The sequence below is a fragment of the Lycium barbarum genome, chromosome 3 (genome assembly GCF_019175385.1).
Source record: "Lycium barbarum isolate Lr01 chromosome 3, ASM1917538v2, whole genome shotgun sequence".
NCBI lineage: Eukaryota > Viridiplantae > Streptophyta > Magnoliopsida > Solanales > Solanaceae > Lycium > Lycium barbarum.
Window position 1 is genome coordinate 147716685 of NC_083339.1, and position 19786 is coordinate 147736470.

The 19786-nt window shown below is 37.6% G+C and overlaps 1 protein-coding gene across 1 annotated transcript; it reads left to right on the forward strand.

The window, feature by feature from the left end:
* The first annotated feature begins 2749 nt into the window (after nucleotides 1-2749).
* On the forward strand, nucleotides 2750-11997 carry LOC132633509 (ABC transporter B family member 19-like). The gene is made up of 11 exons (XM_060349980.1): nucleotides 2750-3174; nucleotides 3583-4053; nucleotides 4463-4907; nucleotides 5405-5459; nucleotides 5553-5728; nucleotides 5809-5973; nucleotides 6451-6746; nucleotides 8217-8533; nucleotides 8627-8850; nucleotides 9158-11059; nucleotides 11562-11997. The coding sequence occupies exons 1-11, from the start codon at nucleotides 3005-3007 to the stop codon at nucleotides 11907-11909; spliced, it is 4569 nt and encodes a 1522-aa protein (XP_060205963.1). The 5' UTR covers nucleotides 2750-3004; the 3' UTR covers nucleotides 11910-11997.
* Nucleotides 11998-19786: the final 7789 nt, after the last annotated feature.

Genomic DNA, 19786 nt, shown 5'->3' on the forward strand with positions numbered 1-19786 from the left:
TTGAACACCGGAAATAGAGAATCTTTCAAACGATAGGAAGCACATTACTTCATGTAGGCCTACCCAAAGCAGATTCCGATACATACAGTAATTAGTTTCAAATACCAAATAGTAAATATAAAATAAAATGGGGACATATATAAACAGATTTTATATTTTCCAAAATGACTCCATCTGAGTCTTTGAATAAGATAAAACTACACAAAATAACAGTCCATTCAAAATGTATAGGAGAGATCTCTCCTGGAGCCATTTGGATACGTGACGTTTCATATTGCCCGAAGGACATGCACCAACATCATATTTTCTGTGAGCACTTTCTATAATTAAGTTATTTGAAAAGAAGGGAACAAATAGAGAAATAACGTCCTTTTTAAGGACAAGATATAATATGAACAAATAAAAGACGAAAAAAGAACAAATAAAAGACGCTAAGTACTCACAAATTCCTAGGTTTTTTGGATTGAAAGTTGACTTCCCGCCGAAGGCCGACCGGAAGAGGGACAACTTTCCTTCACATCGCCAAATAAATAAATAAAAATAAAATAAAAAATAAAATCACATATTGTCACAATAAATAGTACCCACTAATCATTTTGGCAAATGGTTTGAACTTAATTTTATATATATGTGGAACAAACATATTTGATGGTTACACTAAATCAATATTCAATAGATAGCATAATATGTATTTGCACATAAATTTCTATCACTTAATCATGATTAGTTAGTATATATTTTCACTTTATTAAATCACATAAATTGATACAGTTTCATGTAGATATTGTGCGAGTAAGTACTTTCATATATATATATATATATATATATATATATATATATATATTTCCTTAAGATAATTCATTCATATATACACCTCGAGCGAAAAAGACGAGTGTGGGTATAACTTCTGATAGTCCCATCCAGTGTGTGCATGCGCGTGCGCAAAAATCACGAAAAGTAGTCTAAATTTTAAGATTAAATTTACGAAGCTTAAACCCATAAGATTAAATTCCTAAATTCACATCTACCTTCACCCAATAGAGTAGTTGAACACTCTTCATTAAAAATTATAATTTAAAAAATTATAATTGTGTATATAAGTTGATATTTGGCACAAATATCTAGATTTCGTGTCACTTTACTTCTAAATCTTAGTACTTTAATCGCTATCATTATAATGAAATCGTTGTATTCGAGCTGATGTTGGTATTTTTATGTGTTTAGGTACAACGAGGACAAATTAATGAAAACCGAGCGATTTTGGGTGATTTGAGAGGCATTTGCACTTGGACAAGGTGACGAGAGAAGTTTCCAACACTTAGAGCGAAAAGTGAAGAACTGAAGGCCGTCGCGCGATGGCTGGGCGACGTGCATGCATCGCTCATAGAACACCTTCCTGACCAAATTTTGGAATTTCTGATGACCACGCGATGAGCAAGCAACTCGGGTGCATCGCACAATTGCATCCATGCGTTGGGCGCGCGACGCACATGCATCGCTCCTGTCGTGCCCTGTTTTTCCCGATCCAATTGGGATCTGGCCAACTTATTCTAGCTTTTAACCTAGACTATAAATAGACGGTTTTTATATTGTAAATGACGTGCTGGGATATTTTCAAGACTTGTAAGCCGTCGTCTCCCTTTTCTTGTGGTTTTTACTTTATTTTCTCCATAGAACCCTAGTTTACTCATGAATTCTTGTGCTTCTTCTCAAACCATGAGTAACTAATTTGTCTTATTCTAGGGTTGTGACAAAGACATAATAGTTGGTTTGACGACAATTATTATCTAGTAATTTTTCATATTTTGGGTTGTTTATTTATTCCTGTGCTTAATTGTTTAATTATTTGATCACTAATTAGACACTATATGTGGTGCGTGAGTTGAACTTGAAAGAGGGAATTCATGTACGCAATAAGAATAAATAGAGTTTGTTCAATTTATCGTTTCGCTATTGAGGATAAAAATATAACCTTTAGCCCTACTTAGTTGGTTACGAAAATATAAATGCGTTCTTGTTATTTCTGGCGATCATAGAAATATAGACGTTAAGAATAACATCCACAGGCTTGTGAATAGTTCGAAAGAATATCATAAAGTTAACATAAACCCGTCAACTAGTAACTCAGAAAATTGATAGGTAGAACGGCTTAAAGACTCAACTGGATTGTTAGTGGTCATAGCCCTAAATCTTTCTCTTTTCCGATAAAAATCCATTCTTTCTTGGTTGAAGTTCATTATTTATTTTCTTTTATTTTTAGTTAGTTGACAATTATTTTTTGGATTTTATTTCTTGTATAGATAATTAAGATCGTTTAATTTAGTAAATAGTTAATCACAAGTCCCTGTGGGTACGATATATGGACTTCAATCCTATATTACTTGTACGACCGCGTATACTTGGGTGTGCATTTGGGAGCAACATAAGTCAAAAATTACTTTTCATACATATATATTAAAACTCGAATATCTTTAGCGAAATTTTTGACTTCGCCATTGCGAATTCACCGACGATGTTGTATAAGCACTGCCCAATTGTCAAGAGCACAATTCAGTCTCACGCCGGCTGGTTAGCATATCCTAATAAAACTAAAAGCCGGCCTACCAAATTGTTAGTAACTAAAACTACGTTAGCTATATAATATCTTCGTTTTTTTTCTCTATATAATTATGAGAGCAGTCAACAGTCATCACCTTTATTTAAAGAAATGATGATTGGTCAAATCCTAATATTGTCCTCAGCCATTTAACTTTACAAAATTTGACAACACAAAGGCATTAATCACTAACTGTTTGGTCTTGGAGAAACCAGAAGGCATCTTAGTAAGCGGATTGATCAAAGGCATATTGTCGTTCAAAGCATATTCATCATAGGAACAACTGCTAAGAGAGCTGTAAAATTAAACCCTTTTATGTTCATAGTTGTCTGTGTCTAACATACTATAACTTGAACAGAGCCACAATCAAAAAAAAAAAAAAAATCATCATCTTCAAGAGTACTCCAAATGGCTCATTCCGAGTTTTCGTCTTCCACCACTAGGCAGAGGCGCCATACTACACCTGTGGTGTCACAGCAACCCTCCACATCATTTTCAATGTCAATGTCTAGCTCTTACAACTTTAGCCGTGGCCGCAATCCGACACCTGCTAGTCCTTTTTCCTCTGATAATGACAGGTAAGTCGCGTACGTAGTTAAGTGTATTGAAAGAAGTTCAATGGAATCCCCTTCTACAGAAAGTTAGACAATTCAAATAGGCTAAAAACAAAGTTTTTTGTACATATATATGTAAATGCGTTTAAGTTTTATATACCATTAGTGTAAACAATTTTTTGCATTATCTGGTCATCTAAACGATATAGATAGGTAAACTTCCTTAAAATGTGGAATTTGAAATCTTGAAATAAGACATGTTTACTTACTACAATAGGTAAAGGTAAAGATGATCTGATGGTATAAATATTATTTACATTGACATGTGTGACACAAAAGTTGTGTTAGGCTATAGGTTGGAATATCATGTGTGCTGTTTTTGTATTTTATTTTATCCTTCTATCAAAATTTTTGGTTTTGCCACTGTGACAGGTCATGGCAAGGCGAGCTTTCTTGGCAGTTTGAGCCAACAGGGTGGCGAGATAATCGCGACCTTAGTGCAGCATTAAGTCCATGGACAGCAACTGATGCTTCTTTCACTTCAGCAACAAATGGCAGTAGGATTTTCAGGAGATCAGCTAATGATTATTACTTATCACGGTCGACTAATGGCGTTTTTCATAGCTTCATTAATCCATCTTATGATCAGTCTTATTCTGGCCACCAGACATCTGGAAGGCTTGAGCTTCAAAGTTTTGATTCCAGGGCTAATGAGAATTCGTATACCTCAAGGAGTCATGTCTCTCGTGAATATAAGGGAAAGCCCCGCAAATCTTCAAGATTGACAACAATTACAGAAGGGACTAGTGCTGGAAAAGGTGGTCCGTTGGCTGTGAAAGACGAGCTCCAGTTGATAGATTTTGACAGAACAGAAGATGTTGAAAGGCAATTCCAGATTGGCAGGTCAGATACAAATCTATATCATCTAAAAGCTAAAATTGTTAAGAAAGAACAAAAAAAAGACAGGAATTAGCGACGGACAAATTCTGAGCTAATACAGCAAAATCTGTCGCTAAATTAGCGACAAATTATCAAAAGATTTTGTTAGCTACGAGCAATTCGCTTCGTTGCTAATTCCATTTTTTTCTTTTTTCGTATTGTTAAATACATATAACATACTTAATTATACGAGCCTGATTGTTTTTCAGATGAGCTAACTGTGTGAACCGGGCTGCCCTTTTTAAATGTGTGAAAGAACACACTTTTAGTTACTTAGTTATATTAAGTTTTCAACAAACTTAATTGCTCAAATTGATCTCAGTATCAAGTGCTTATACATAGGTTATACTGATCGTGTTAAACTATATTGCAGGTCAAGTGTTCGTAATCATGACATTCTTAGAGGTCATAATGGACACGTCATTCAGATGGGACATAGCTTCAAAAATGAAACCTCTGATTGTGACGTGAAATGTGTTGATCATGTTTACGAGGAGCAGAGCCACCATGTTCAATATTCTAGACAATCAAATCTCGAGCTGTATGGAAATGATTTGTATGATATTGATATTGACAAGAATCCTGCAATACACGATGAAGAAAATGGAGAAGATGATAGAGCAGCTCCTAAACAAGTTGGGTTACTGAGCTTGTTCAAATACTCAACCAAGTTGGATATAGTACTATTGCTATTGGGTTGTATTGGGGCTCTAATAAATGGAGGATCACTTCCTTGGTATTCTTATCTTTTTGGTAATTTTGTAAACAAAATTGCCCTGGACAAAGACAAAGACCGGATGATGAAAGATGTGGAAATGGTAATATATACTTAGAATTTCATCGTATACTCCCAAAGCTCTCAGTTAATAACCCCTTACCTTCCATCCTACTAGTAGTAAAAAGAGGAAAAATCATGAAAACTACTATTCCTAAGTAGACTTATAGCCTATTTGGTCAAGCTTTCAAAATTTGCTTATTTTGAAAAGTGCTTTTATCAGAAGTGTTTTTCGAAAAAGTACTTTTGGAGAGTAACAGTTTGTGTTTTTGACTAATCATTTTGAAAAACACTTTTGCGAGATTAGAACAACAATTTATGCTTGGCCAAAGTTCCAGAAGTGCTTTTGAGAAAACGCTGTTTTTTTCAGCTTCTGAAACTACTCAAAAACACTTATTTTTTCTGAAAAACTTGGCCAAACACCGAAGTCTCTAAAATAAGCACTTTTTTCAAAAAATAAGCTTAGCCAAACAGACTATTAATTGCCTATAAATTGAAATTCTGAATCTCAATGATTGTAACAATTGAAACAACCTTCAGGTGTGTGTGCTAATGACTGGACTAACAGCAGTAGTCATGATTGGAGCATACTTAGGTAATTTAGACATTTTTATATTATCTTATTCTGGATTATAGAGTTCGAAGGAGAGCAATCACAGTTGACAGTTTGATCATTTTATTATGCCAGAGACAACTTGTTGGAGATTAGTGGGAGAGCGATCAGCTCACAGAATAAGAACCAAGTATCTAAGAGCTGTTTTGCGACAGGACATTGGATTTTTTGACACAGAACTGAATACTGGTGAAATTATGCACGGAATTTCAAGTGATGTCGCACAAATCCAAGAAGTGATGGGAGAAAAGGTACAATTTTGTGACCATTGATACTCTTAACTGAAGTTTTTTCACTTTTTATAGTGAAATAAGTTTTGTTCTTCATGCAGATGGCACATTTTGTTCACCACATCTTCACTTTCATCAATGGCTACGCAGTTGGTTTTAGAAGATCATGGAAAGTTTCCCTGGCAGTTTTTGCAGTTACACCATTGTCTATGTTCTGTGGCCTTGCATATAAAGCCATCTATGTTGGCCTCACACTGAAAGAAGAGGTGAGAGGCATGCAATGCAACTCAACATAATTCCTTCTGTCTCAATTTATATTACACTCTCTCCGTTTGGACCATATAGCATTCAATTAAAATTTACACAATCAAACCTTACAAGTTTCCAGAATCAGCTATAAATAATGATGTGACATTTCTCTATCAAACTAACTATTTCCTTGTTATTCTAATTTCTACATTGTGTAGCCGCCCATCAAAATAATAGGCAGTAAATGTATTTTTTTTTTTGTATATTATTTTCAATATACAAAAATATACATATTTTTTACATAGTTAATGTATATATTTTGTATATTGACCGAGCGGCCAAATGTGTAAAAATCAATATACTTTCTTCCACTAGTATTCTGTAGTAAATGCATCAAAATTACGTTTCCTAGTCAAATGGTTCTACAAGTATAAGTTAGTATTTCTCTAGTTCAGTTTAAACTGCATGCTGAGTTTTGTTGTTCTTCTATAAAGGAATCTTATAGAAAAGCTGGCAGCATTGCAGAGCAAGCAATGAGTTCAATTAGGACCGTAACTGCTTTTGTAGCAGAGGACTATTTAGATGCAAAATATGTTGAATCTCTGGAGAAATCCAGGAGTTTGGGGGCAAAGGTTGGGTTTGCTAAAGGGGCAGGAATTGGAGTTATTTATTTAGTTACTTATGCGACATGGGCGTTGGCTTTCTGGTACGGTTCAATCCTTGTAGCAAAGGGAGAGCTTTCAGGTGGTGAAGCCATTGCTTGTTTCTTTGGTGTTAATGTAGGAGGCAGGTAAATAATCTTTCATTTTTCTCTCTATCTGTCCTCAACCAGAAGAAGATATAGTTAGCAAACCAACTTAAATGAAAGTCCTCAAACTTTCAAGGAAGCAAACATTTAACAGTCTCATCAATGTATTGCCAGAATTCAGCTTATTGAAAACTATCCTGTTATAGGGAAATCATAATAATCTACCAATTGATGTAAACAGAGAGTAAATGACAAAAGTGGTCCCTTATGTTTGAAGGTAGGTTCAAAATAGTTCCTTAAGTATGCACTAAATAGTTTTGGTCCTTTAAGTTTGCCAAAAGTTAATACTTTTAGTGTCCGTCAAATATTTAGCAATTTATGTTCATTAGATTTAACGGAAACAGTGGAAAATAAGATTTAATCATAAACACAACAAAGTCTCATCCAATCCTAAAATATGCAACACAAAACACTGGGCTAAACCCTAAAAAGATATAAAAAAGATTGCAGAAACTACACCTCAAAAAGCTGCATCAGACTCTAGAAAAAAATAAATAGTAAAAACGATGGAAATTGTACCTCTAAATGAGAGTTCCCGCTAATTTCCTTTTTTTTTTCATAGTTCCAGTCAAATATAATAGACAAAGTACGGTAAATATTTGACAAAGACTAAAGCGTACTTTTTTTTTTTTTGAGATGGTAACAGTTCTGAGTATAGACTAAACCAGCACATAGGTTGTGCTGAAAACCGTATTTACATCAGGCAAAAGGAAAACAGAAAACACTGATCCAACATTCTACCAAGATCCTAGAATATCTACAATGGATTCAGTATCTTCTGGATAAATTTGCTTACACCAGAAACAAAAAAGTCTAATGCAATTCAGTTTGACCTTTTGAACTTCATTGCTGCTGTCCTCAAAACACCTTGAATTCCTTTCTTTCCATATTGTCCACCAGATACAGGCAGGAACAATCCTCCATCTATCTCTGTCTGCAGCTCCTACTCCTGCCTCCTCCCAGCTCTATAGTACATGAGTAATCTTGTTTGGCATTACCCAAGCCAAGCCCCTAAGGTTAACAAAAATTCTCCAAAGCTGGTCTGTTATTTTGCATTGTAAAAACAGATGGCTGACTGTTTCAGCCTTTTCACCACATAGATAGCCTCTGGAACAAAGATAGAACTTCCTCTCTTTAAGGTTATCCTGAGTCAAAACAGCTTCCCTTGCCAACAACCAAGTGAGAGACTAAACTATATCTTTTGGCAAACATAAGGACCAAAACTGTAAAGTATAGACTTAAGGGACTATTTTTGAACCCTCAAACATAAGGGACTATTTTTGTCATTTTCTCCTTTCAAAGAAGCAAACATTTCACAGTCTCATCAAGAATTTAGCTTACTGACAAGTGACAGCTGTCCCATTATGGGAAATTATAATTATTTACCAATTGATGTAAACAAAACTACTATATCTAGTCTAGCTTAAGTTAATCATATGTCTATTTGTGCAGAGGCTTGGCTCTATCCCTATCTTATTTTGCTCAGTTTGCCCAAGGAACTGTTGCAGCTACCAGGGTATTTGAAGTTATAGACAGGGTGCCAGAGATAGATCCCTATAGTCCAGAGGGAAGAAGGTTGTCAACTATAAGAGGGAATATTGAATTTAAATGTGTTACCTTTGCATACCCGGCTCGTCCAACTGTCCAGATTCTCCAGTCTCTTAACTTAGTTGTTCCAGCTTCTAGGACACTAGCATTAGTGGGCATCAGTGGAGGTGGAAAGTCAACAATTTTTGCTCTTATAGAAAGGTTTTATGATCCTGTTCAGGGTAAGCATACAAATCTTTCTTACATAACAAGTATAAACTGTGGATCGACATTGTGGATATTAAAGGATAAATATTTGTACAAATATCTGGCAGGTCTTATTACCTTGGATGGTCATGATATAAGAACTTTGCAAGTGAAGTGGCTGAGGACTCAGATAGGTATGGTTGGTCAAGAACCAGTACTATTTGGGACAAGCATACTTGAAAATGTGTTGATGGGAAAAGAAAATGCTACCAAGAAAGAGGCTATGGCTGCTTGCGTTGCAGCAAATGCTCACAGCTTTATCTCAAGACTTCCAGAAGGCTATGATACACAGGTGCAGTACAGTCAAACCTTTCTATAACAACATTGTTTGTTCTGATATTTTTTGGTTGCTATAGTGAAATGCTGTTATAGAGAACATATAATATAACATAACATGATAGATCGGTTCCACAAAAAACATAACTGTTATAGTGAAATATTGTTATAGAGGATGACTGTTATAGAGAGGTCTAACTGTATATGGAATTATCAGTTACATATTCAACCTGGCCTAACTATCCAACAAGATAATCATAATTCATTGCATTATCTCAATATACATATTAAAAGGTTACTTCTAAACTAATGTACCTGTACAGGTTGGAGACCGAGGAACCCAACTCTCTGGAGGACAAAAGCAGCGGATTGCTCTTGCTCGAGCAATGGTTCAAGACCCAAAAATTCTTCTTTTAGATGAGCCAACAAGTGCCTTAGACCCCGAGTCTGAGGCCATTGTACAACGGGCCATTGACAAGATCTCCAAGGGCAGAACCACGTTAGTGATTGCTCATAGATTAGCAACAGTAAGAAATGCTCACACTATAGTCGTTCTTGATCGTGGTTCAGTTGTTGAGACAGGTAACCATGATCAGCTAATGGAAAAGGCTGGGGCATATTTTGGCCTCATCAAGCTTGCTTCAGAAGCAGTCCCAAAAACTACGTCAAAAGAGGGAGATGTTCCAAAGGAAATGGAATTCTCTGCCTATGAGAAATCAAATTATGATGTGGCAAGAGAAAAAAGTGTATATGAAATCTCAAGATCAAAGTACCTAGAAGAGGAAGAAGGAGAGCAAGCAAAGATGAAGAGCTACCGTTTCTCAGAATTATGGAAACTGCAGCGACCGGAGCTGATAGTGCTATTAGTAGGGCTAATTATGGGTATGTTTGCAGGTGCAATTCTCTCCCTCTATCCCTTAGTTCTAGGGCAAGCACTTAAAGTATACTTTTATACAGACATGTCAAGATTGAAAAGGGAAGTTGGATACCTCTGCTTGATACTAGTTGGTCTTGGATTTGGGTGTATATTCGCTATGGTAGGCCAGCAAGGGTTCTGTGGTTGGGCTGGTACTAGACTCACCATGAGAGTTAGAAGTTTCTTGTTTAAATCTATACTCAAACAAGAACCTGGTTGGTTTGATCTCGATGAGAATTCCACCGGAGTTCTAGTGTCGAGGCTTTCTATGGATTGTGTCAGTTTCAGGTCTGCTCTTGGTGATAGGTTTTCTGTCCTGCTAATGGGTCTGAGCTCAGCAGCTGTTGGACTTGGCGTGTCATTTAAACTTGAATGGAGATTAGCTCTTTTGGCGACTGCTGTAACGCCATTTACTCTAGGAGCAAGCTATCTCACTTTGATTATAAATGTAGGAGGGAAACTAGACAACAGCTCATACGCTAAAGCTAGCAGTATTGCTGCAGGTGCTGTGTCAAATATAAGAACCGTGGCGACATTCTCAACTCAGGAACAAATAGTTAAATCATTTGAACAAGCTTTATCTGAGCCCAAGCGAACATCGGTTAGAAGGTCACATATGCTTGGTCTAGCACTAGGCATTTCTCAAGGTGCAATGTATGGAGCATATACACTGACTCTATGGTTTGGTGCTTACTTGGTAAAGCAAGGCTACACAAATTTTGGCGACGTGTATAAGATATTTTTAATACTTGTGCTGAGTTCGTTTGCTGTTGGACAACTTGCTGGCCTTGCCCCGGATACTTCTATGGCTTCAACTGCAATACCCGCTGTTCTTGCTATCATTAACCGTAGGCCTTCAATAGGCAATGACCGCGTAAAAGGAAAAAAGATTGAAGTATCAAAGCCATTTGATATAGAGTTTAAGATGGTCACATTTGCATATCCATCAAGGCCAGATGTTATAGTGTTGAGAAACTTTACGCTTAAGATCAGAGGTGGGACAATGGTAGCATTAGTTGGAGCAAGTGGATCGGGAAAGTCAACAGTGATATGGATGATACAGAGGTTTTACGACCCAAATCAAGGGAGAGTACTAATGGAAGGGGTTGATCTGAGGGAGCTGAATTTGAAGTGGTTGAGAAGGCAGACAGCCCTGGTCAGTCAAGAACCGGCCCTATTCGCTGGCACCATTAGAGAGAATATTGCATTCGGCAAGCATAATGCTTCATGGGCTGAAATTGAAGAAGCAGCAAAGGAAGCTCACATTCATAAATTTATCAGTGGGCTTCCTCAAGGGTATGAAACAGAGGTAAGCCTCTCAATTACAGCATATGTTTTTCAGGCTTAATACATCGACAGACCCTTAAACTTGTCAGTAATTTCATTTAGACACTCGAACTACGACTTGCTCCGATTGAGCACTTGAACACATGACGAAGTGTTCCTATTAGACACTTGCGGTTCAAATTTTGGCAAAAAAATTTGCGCGCGTTTTCAAGCGTCTATTAGGTAGTCAAGTTAACCACATCAAAATATGTCACCCCTTTAATTATATACATCAGCCACAATGGTAACAGACCTGAGGTTTTACAGCATATGGAGGCTAATATAATTTGAGCTAGAAGTGTCTAATAGGAACATTTTATCATGTGTTCAGGTCCTCAATTGGAACAAGCCATAGTTCGAGTGTCTAAATTTACTGGCAAGTTCAAGGGCTATCGACGTATTAAGCCTATATTTTTTTATTTTTAATAAGGTGGCATGACTTGACTAATCTCCAGAGTTTGGCATTCTTGATGTCTATTTCACAGGTCGGTCAGAGTGGCGTTCAGTTATCAGGTGGACAGAAACAGAGGATAGCAATTGCAAGAGCCATACTGAAGAAATCAAAGTTGCTCCTACTAGATGAAGCTAGCAGTGCATTGGACTTGGAATCGGAAAAGCATGTTCATGATGCACTTAGGAAGATTTCCAAGAGGGCTACCACAGTTGTGGTAGCTCATCGGCTTTCTACAATTAGAGAAGCCAGTGTGATTGCTGTTGTGAAGGAGGGCACAATAGCAGAATATGGAAGCCATGACAAACTCATGGCTTCCCACCTTGATGGTCTATACGCTAGCTTAGTTCGCGCAGAAACAGAAGCCTTAGCATTTTCTTAAGCCTGATTATGAATATAGGAAACTCGTAATAATATTGTCCTTACGAATTACTTCATTATAATTTATTCAAAAAGCCATTGCATATCCAGTAATCTTGGAAGAAAATGTTAATTAACATAAGCAGTTTCGCAAAAAGTTCACTATGAACCAAGACTCATGCATGTTTGGCTTTTAGGATGTTCTTGAAGAAAGTGAGTGAACTGAGCACACTGATTGTACTAATCATCTAGTATGCAAAACAGAAATCAATTTTATCTTTTAAGCTGGGGCGAAGCAAGAGTTCCAGTTACGAGTTAGGTAGAACCAGTAGTTTTGGCCAAAATTTTGTATTTGGGTTAAGAAATCACTTAATATGTGTAAATAATTTATTCAAAACCCAGTAAGATGCCTTTTCTCGAATCCAAAACTCATAAATTCAAAAATCCTGGATCTACTCTATAAGCTTGAAGCTCAGATATAAAAGGAATTTCACGTCATTCTCGATAGTCCTACATACAACTGAAAAATCAAAATCTAATCCTTTTCTTAACTCTCCAAATGGCTACACCTCCTCTTCCTGGAAATGGCCCTGCTACCAGCACAACATCCAGAGCAAACTGACCGGATTACCCTTAAAGTCCAAAACACATCATATTCAGGACAGGCACATAAGGGTCATTTGAAGTCGGACCAGATAATGGAATAGCCGACATAGAACTGATGGCGTCTTAGCTTAGAAGCCAAGTAAAGTTGGACTCATACATACCTACAATGGAAACATAGAAATCAATTGCTTCTTGGCTTGGCTTCCACATCGTTCAGGCGTCGGATTCTTCTCCGTCGCCAGTCTTTTTATTTTCTTGGCCCACTATATATTTTCCTGGTCTGCTTTAGTGCCTCTTCACATCCCTTCATCTCTCTCATTGGCAAAAACACAAACAGGTTAACTACAATGTTTGTCGGTAATTGAATTTGAAAGCTCAAAGTAGAGTTCTTATATGCCACTGGAAGTAAATTGCTGTTCCGCTGAGAACCATATATTGATTTTCTTGGCATAGTTATGCTCTTTTTCAATACTTAGTTCCACTTCAATAGATCTTTTTTTTTTTTTTAATAAATAAAAGTTAACCTCACAGAGAAGAGTACAAGGGGGGCTAGGCCTTACCTTACTAATATTAATGAGATAACAAAATCTCTACTAACTAACAAGCGTGAAGATAATAAGAGCTAGAGAAAACTAAGTATTCTATGATATCACAGAGTTTATAATACACTCTATGATGATATTACAAATGAGGATACTTAAATAATGTAAAAATATAAAAGCCAAGAATAAAGTTGAGTTATCAACCTCAAACTTCATTTTATATATGTATGAAATAAAAATGATAGTTTGCCCGTCTAAAGTAACCTGAAGTACTTCTCTCTTGTTTTCTTCTTCAAATTTGTCCAACAACACTTGCTGGTTCATCACTTCTTCTTGGATTTGTTGGATCTTGTTAAAGTTGTTGACATTGTCATATGATTTTGCTTTGCTAGTCGCATAGGTAGGTGCCTTGGAACAAATTCATCTGTCACCTTGCCATCCCAACTATGTTGTCTTCCATGTGTCTTCTATTTGCTTTTGTTGCTTCTACTTCTTTGTTGCCTAGGTGAGAGATCCCTATCTTTGTCCACCTTATCAAAGCATATGTCCAGCATATCATCCTCATCATCCCTGTCGAACATGTCAGCGCCCAAGTCAATATCATTAGTTGTATTTGGACTAAATCCTGAAACTACAGCTCCTGGCTCATGACTCTCCGTCAATACTCTCATATCCTTGGAGGTAATGGCCAAGCTCTTTTTAGAGTTATCAATTGCATTCAATGTATCCATATCATGAGAAATAAGAGAATGAATGATATCTCTATCAGCCAAGCTTACTTTTGTAGCACTTAAATTAGAAGAGGTACCTGTCACTGTCATAGACGGATTTGTCTTACTTGAAGGCGCAAATACAGGTGCTTGAGGACTTAACTTACTCCTAGGAGGTGAAGTAATATGCTTCTCTTCCTCAACTAAATCTGCCCACCTAGGAGCACCCGTTTCCCCATGTTTTGCCTCTTGCGCCGAGGTGTTCATTGTGCCTTAATTAAGCACCGGAATAGGCGTCCCCGTTGCATTTTATGTTCTAGTATCATCTAAGAATATGATATTCCCTCTCTTTCGACATTCTTTACTTTTTCTATATTTGGAAACACTTTTCCTTCCGACTTTCCATTTTGCTCTTAATGACATTGCCATAGAAATATAACGGCATGTCAAAAACCACAAGTTCTAAGGTACTTTTGGTATGGTATGTGTGGGGTCCAGTCCCCTATCCCATATTTTAAGAAAGGAAGATTTTTCTTCCTTTGACAAATTATACATTGGCAACAATTGTGGACTTGGCTAACAAGCCAATTTCTTTGTTCACATTTTCATGATGTAAGCGCTTACCTCATCATAATCGTGATGTAAGCGCTTACCTCACCATAGGAAATTCATTCCTATAAATAGGCAGCTTATGGTTCATTTGTAACACACCAAAATCTCAGACAATACATCTGAGTGAGAGCAAAAGTGAGGTATTCCATAGACTGTAAGAAAATAGTCTGTGAAGAAAAATAGAGTGTGAGTGATATTGTAGTGAGGTGGGAAAATCAAAAGAGTGTTATTTCTTTTGAGGGTGTAGTGGTCTTAGGAGTATTTGTACTCGTTACTACACAGTGTAAAATTCCTCTATAGTGATATCAGCTGCTCCTCTTGGCCGTGGTTTTTCCCTTATTCAGAAGGGTTTCCACATAAAATCTTGGTGTCATTATTGCTGCATTTTATTCTTGCTGATTTAACCATAAGTTAGTGTTCCGCGTTTATCACTAATACCGTGAATATTATTTTTGCGGGTCTATTTTATTCCCATCAAGTGGTATCAGAGCCAAGGTTCTGTCTGAGTATGCTCTGTGGTTGCAGCACAGTCTGAACTTCCACATCAGAAAAGAATTACTTTGGTCTTCGAATAAAATAATATTTGTATTTGTGATAAACGATGGAAGCCAACACTAGTAGAATGGTTACTTTGAGTGGCGTAAATTATGCCATTTGGAAGGGCAAAATGGAAGATTTGCTCTATGTCAAGAATTTTCATCAACCTGTCTTTGGAAATAAAAAGCCTGATAATAAATCAGATGAAGAGTGGAATTTGTTGCATCGGCAGGTTTGCGGCTTTATTAGACAGTGGGTTGACGATAATGTGTTGAACCATATTTCTGGAGAGACACATGCTCGGACCCTATGGGAGCATCTTGAAAGTTTGTATGCTCGAAAAACTGGTAATAACAAGATGTTTCTGATAAAGCAAATGCTGGGTTTAAAATACCACGATGGTTCCGCAATGACAGATCATCTGAATATTTTTCAGGGTATCATGAACCAGTTATCTGCTATGGGTATTAATTTTGATGAAGAAATTCAAGGCTTATTTCTACTTGGTTCCCTACCAGATTCTTGGGAAATTATTAGAACTTCATTATCAAATTCTGCTCCGGATGGTGTGATCTCTATGGATCTTGCCAAGAGCAGTCTTTTAAATGAAGAGATGAGAAGAAAATCTCAAGGTTCCTCCTCATCAGATGTCTTGGTGACTGACACTAGGGGGAGAGGCAAGAATCGTGGTTCTCAAAATAGAGAACATCATAGAAGCAAATCCAGAAGCAGACTTAAAGATATTGACTGCTATCATTGTGGGAAAAAAGGGCACACAAAGAAGTTCTGCCGGATTTTGAAAAAAGAGAATAGAGAAAAGGAGGAAAAGAAAGAAGATGGCAATCGTGTTGCCGCTGTCACTACAGAAGATCTTGTTACTGTCCTTGATGCGGATCTGATAAATATTGCTTGTGATGAGTCAAGCTGGGTTGTGGACAGTGGTGCCGCATCTCATGTGACATCAAGGAAGGAATTTTTCTCATCCTATACTCCGGGTGACTTTGGAACTTTGAGTATGGGTAATGAGACTGTATCCAGGGTGGCTGGTGTTGGAACGATTTGTTTGAAAACTAGTATTGGAACTAAACTAGTTTTAAACAATGTAAAGCATGCACCTGATGTTCGTTTGCACTTGATCTCTGTTGGTGTTTTGGATGATGAGGGATATGTCAGTACCAATGGTGCTGGAAAGTGGAAGCTTACTAAAGGTTCCATGATTGTGGCTCGTGGCGAAAAGCGTCGTGGTCTATACTGGACTACGGCCTCTACATGTGTTGATATGGTGAATGCAGTTGAGAGCAATAGCTCTTCAACGTTATGGCATAAGAGGCTTAGCCACATTAGCGAGAAAGGACTAAATGTTCTGGCCAAAAAGAAATTATTGTCAAATTTCGAAAGTGCTAAATTAGAAAAGTGTGAGCACTGCTTGGCTGGAAAACAAAATAGAGTTTCTTTCAAGTCTCATCCTCCTTCAAGAAAGACAGAGTTGCTTGAGTTGGTGCATTCAGATTTATGTGGTCCAATGAAGACAAGGACTTTGGGTGGTGCACTTTATTTTGCTACCTTTATTGATGATTGCTCAAGGAAACTTTGGGTCTACGTCTTAAAGACTAAAGATCAAGTGTTGGGTGTCCTTAAGCAGTTTCAGGCCTCAGTTGAAAGAGAAACTGGAAAGAAGCTGAAGTGTATTCGTACTGATAACGGTGGTGAATATTGTGGACCGTTTGACGAATACTGCAAGCAACAGGGTATCAGACACCAGAAGACTCCTCCTAAGACTCCTCAGCTTAATGGTTTAGCAGAGAGGATGAACAGGACCTTGATGGAAAGAGTCAGATGTTTGCTTTCTGAAGCAAAGTTGCCGAATTCCTTTTGGGGTGAGGCTTTATTGACCGCTGCACATGTTATTAATCTATCCCCTGCGGTTGCTTTGCAAAGTGATGTTCCAAACAGAGTTTGGTATGGAAAGGATGTTTCCTATGACCACTTGAAAGTGTTTGGTTGTAAAGCTTTTGTACATGTGCCTAAAGATGAAAGGTCGAAATTAACTGCCAAGACAAGGCAGTGCATCTTCATTGGTTATGGCCTTGATGAGTTTGGTTACAGGCTATATGATCCAATTGAGAAGAAGGTTGTGAGAAGCCGTGATGTTATCTTCATGGAGGATCAAACCATTGAAGATATTAACAAAGCGGAGAAGATAAAATCTTCAAGTTCTGAAGGTTTAGTTAATCTTGATCAAGTTCCTCATACAAATGCTGATGAAGTTGGTGGGCTCGATGACGATGGTGATGCCCAGAATCATGTTCCAGATCAGCATGTTGATGATGATAACGATGCTGCTATTGATGAAGTAGATGCTCCTACTCATGAAGTCGTGGATGAGTCAGATATTCCACTTAGAAGGTCTACTAGACAGCATGTTCCTTCTTCCCGTTATTCACCTAATGAGTATGTATTACTCACTGATGGGGGAGAACCTGAATGTTATGAGGAGGCCATGGAAGATGAGCACAAGGATCAATGGATTGAAGCCATGCAAGATGAGATGAAATCTCTGCGTGAGAACCATACTTATGAGTTGGTGAACTTGCCTAAGGGCATGAGAGCTTTGAAGAACAAGTGGGTGTTCAAAGTTAAAGCCGAAGAACACAGCTTGAAGCCCAGATACAAAGCTAGATTGGTTGTTAAGGGATTTGGTCAAAGGAAAGGTATTGACTTTGACGAAATATTTTCTCCTGTCGTGAAAATGTCCTCCATTCGGACAGTTCTTGGTTTGACTGCTAGTCTTGATTTGGAGATTGAGCAGATGGATGTGAAGACTGCTTTTCTTCATGGTGACTTAGAAGAGGAGATTTATATGGAACAACCTGAAGGCTTCAAGGCAAAAGGTAAAGAAAATCTTGTATGCAAACTCAAGAAGAGTCTCTATGGATTGAAGCAAGCTCCCAGACAGTGGTACAAGAAGTTTGAGTCTGTTATGGGGGAGCAAGGCTACAAGAAGACTTCTTCAGATCATTGTGTGTTTGTACAAAGATTTTCTGATGGTGACTTTATCATCCTTCTGCTATATGTGGATGATATGTTGATTGTAGGCAAAAATGCTTCCAGGATTGACGAGTTGAAGAAACAGTTGAGTAAGTCTTTTGCAATGAAAGACTTGGGTCATGCTAAGCAGATTTTGGGCATGAGAATTACTCGTTCGAGAGATGAAAAGAAACTTTATTTGTCGCAGAAAAAGTACATAGAACGTGTACTAGAGCGCTTCAATATGAAGAGTGCTAAGTGGGTTAGCACACCTCTTCCTGGTCATCTGAAATTGAGCAAAAAGATGTGTCCTACAACAACAGAGGAAAAACAGAGAATGGCCAAGATTCCTTATTCCTCTGCCATCGGAAGTTTAATGTATGCAATGGTATGCACTCGACCAGATATTGCTCATGCAGTCGGTGTTGTTAGCAGATTTCTCGAAAATCCAGGGAAAGAGCATTGGGAAGCTGTGAAGTGGATACTCAGGTATCTAAGAGGAAGATCAGATGAATGCTTGTGTTTTGGAGGATCAAATCCAATTTTGAAGGGCTATACAGATTCTGATATGGCAGGTGACCTTGATAACAGAAAATCCACTACTGGATATTTGTTTACTTTTTCAGGGGGAGCTATATCATGGCAGTCAAAGTTGCAGAAGTGTGTTGCACTATCTACAACGGAAGCGGAGTATATTGCGGCTACTGAAGCTGGCAAAGAGATGATATGGCTCAAGAGATTCCTTCAAGAACTTGGATTGCAGCAAATGGAGTATGTTGTCTATTGTGACAGTCAGAGTGCAATAGACTTGAGCAAGAACTCCATGTACCATGCGAGAACAAAACACATCGATGTCAGATATCATTGGATTCGTGAGCAATTGGAAAGCGAATTGTTCCAAGTCAAGAAGATTCACACGAATGAAAATCCTGCAGATATGATGACCAAGGCGGTACCGAGAGACAAGTTCGAATCGTGCAAAGAACTTGTCGGCATGCACTCAAATTAGAAGCCAGTGTACCCTCCTTCAGGTGAATGGGACTGGAGGGGGAGATTTGTGGGGTCCAGTCCCCTATCCCATATTTTAAGAAAGGAAGATTTTTCTTCCTTTGACAAATTATACATTGGCAACAATTGTGGACTTGGCTAACAAGCCAATTTCTTTGTTCACATTTTCATGATGTAAGCGCTTACCTCATCATAATCGTGATGTAAGCGCTTACCTCACCATAGGAAATTCATTCCTATAAATAGGCAGCTTATGGTTCATTTGTAACACACCAAAATCTCAGACAATACATCTGAGTGAGAGCAAAAGTGAGGTATTCCATAGACTGTAAGAAAATAGTCTGTGAAGAAAAATAGAGTGTGAGTGATATTGTAGTGAGGTGGGAAAATCAAAAGAGTGTTATTTCTTTTGAGGGTGTAGTGGTCTTAGGAGTATTTGTACTCGTTACTACACAGTGTAAAATTCCTCTATAGTGATATCAGCTGCTCCTCTTGGCCGTGGTTTTTCCCTTATTCAGAAGGGTTTCCACATAAAATCTTGGTGTCATTATTGCTGCATTTTATTCTTGCTGATTTAACCATAAGTTAGTGTTCCGCGTTTATCACTAATACCGTGAATATTATTTTTGCGGGTCTATTTTATTCCCATCAGTATGTGCCAAAGTCTTTCTTTATTTCTTAAACTCTGTGGTCTATATAAAATAAAATTCAGCAAGTACTAGATACTTAAGGATTAATAAATTGGTATTAGATAGTATGTAAGGATTAATGAATAAACTCTTTTTCAGGACAGTTAGTGGTCTAACAAACCACAGTAATGCCCATCTCATTTTCCATAGGAACTTCTTGATGGTTTT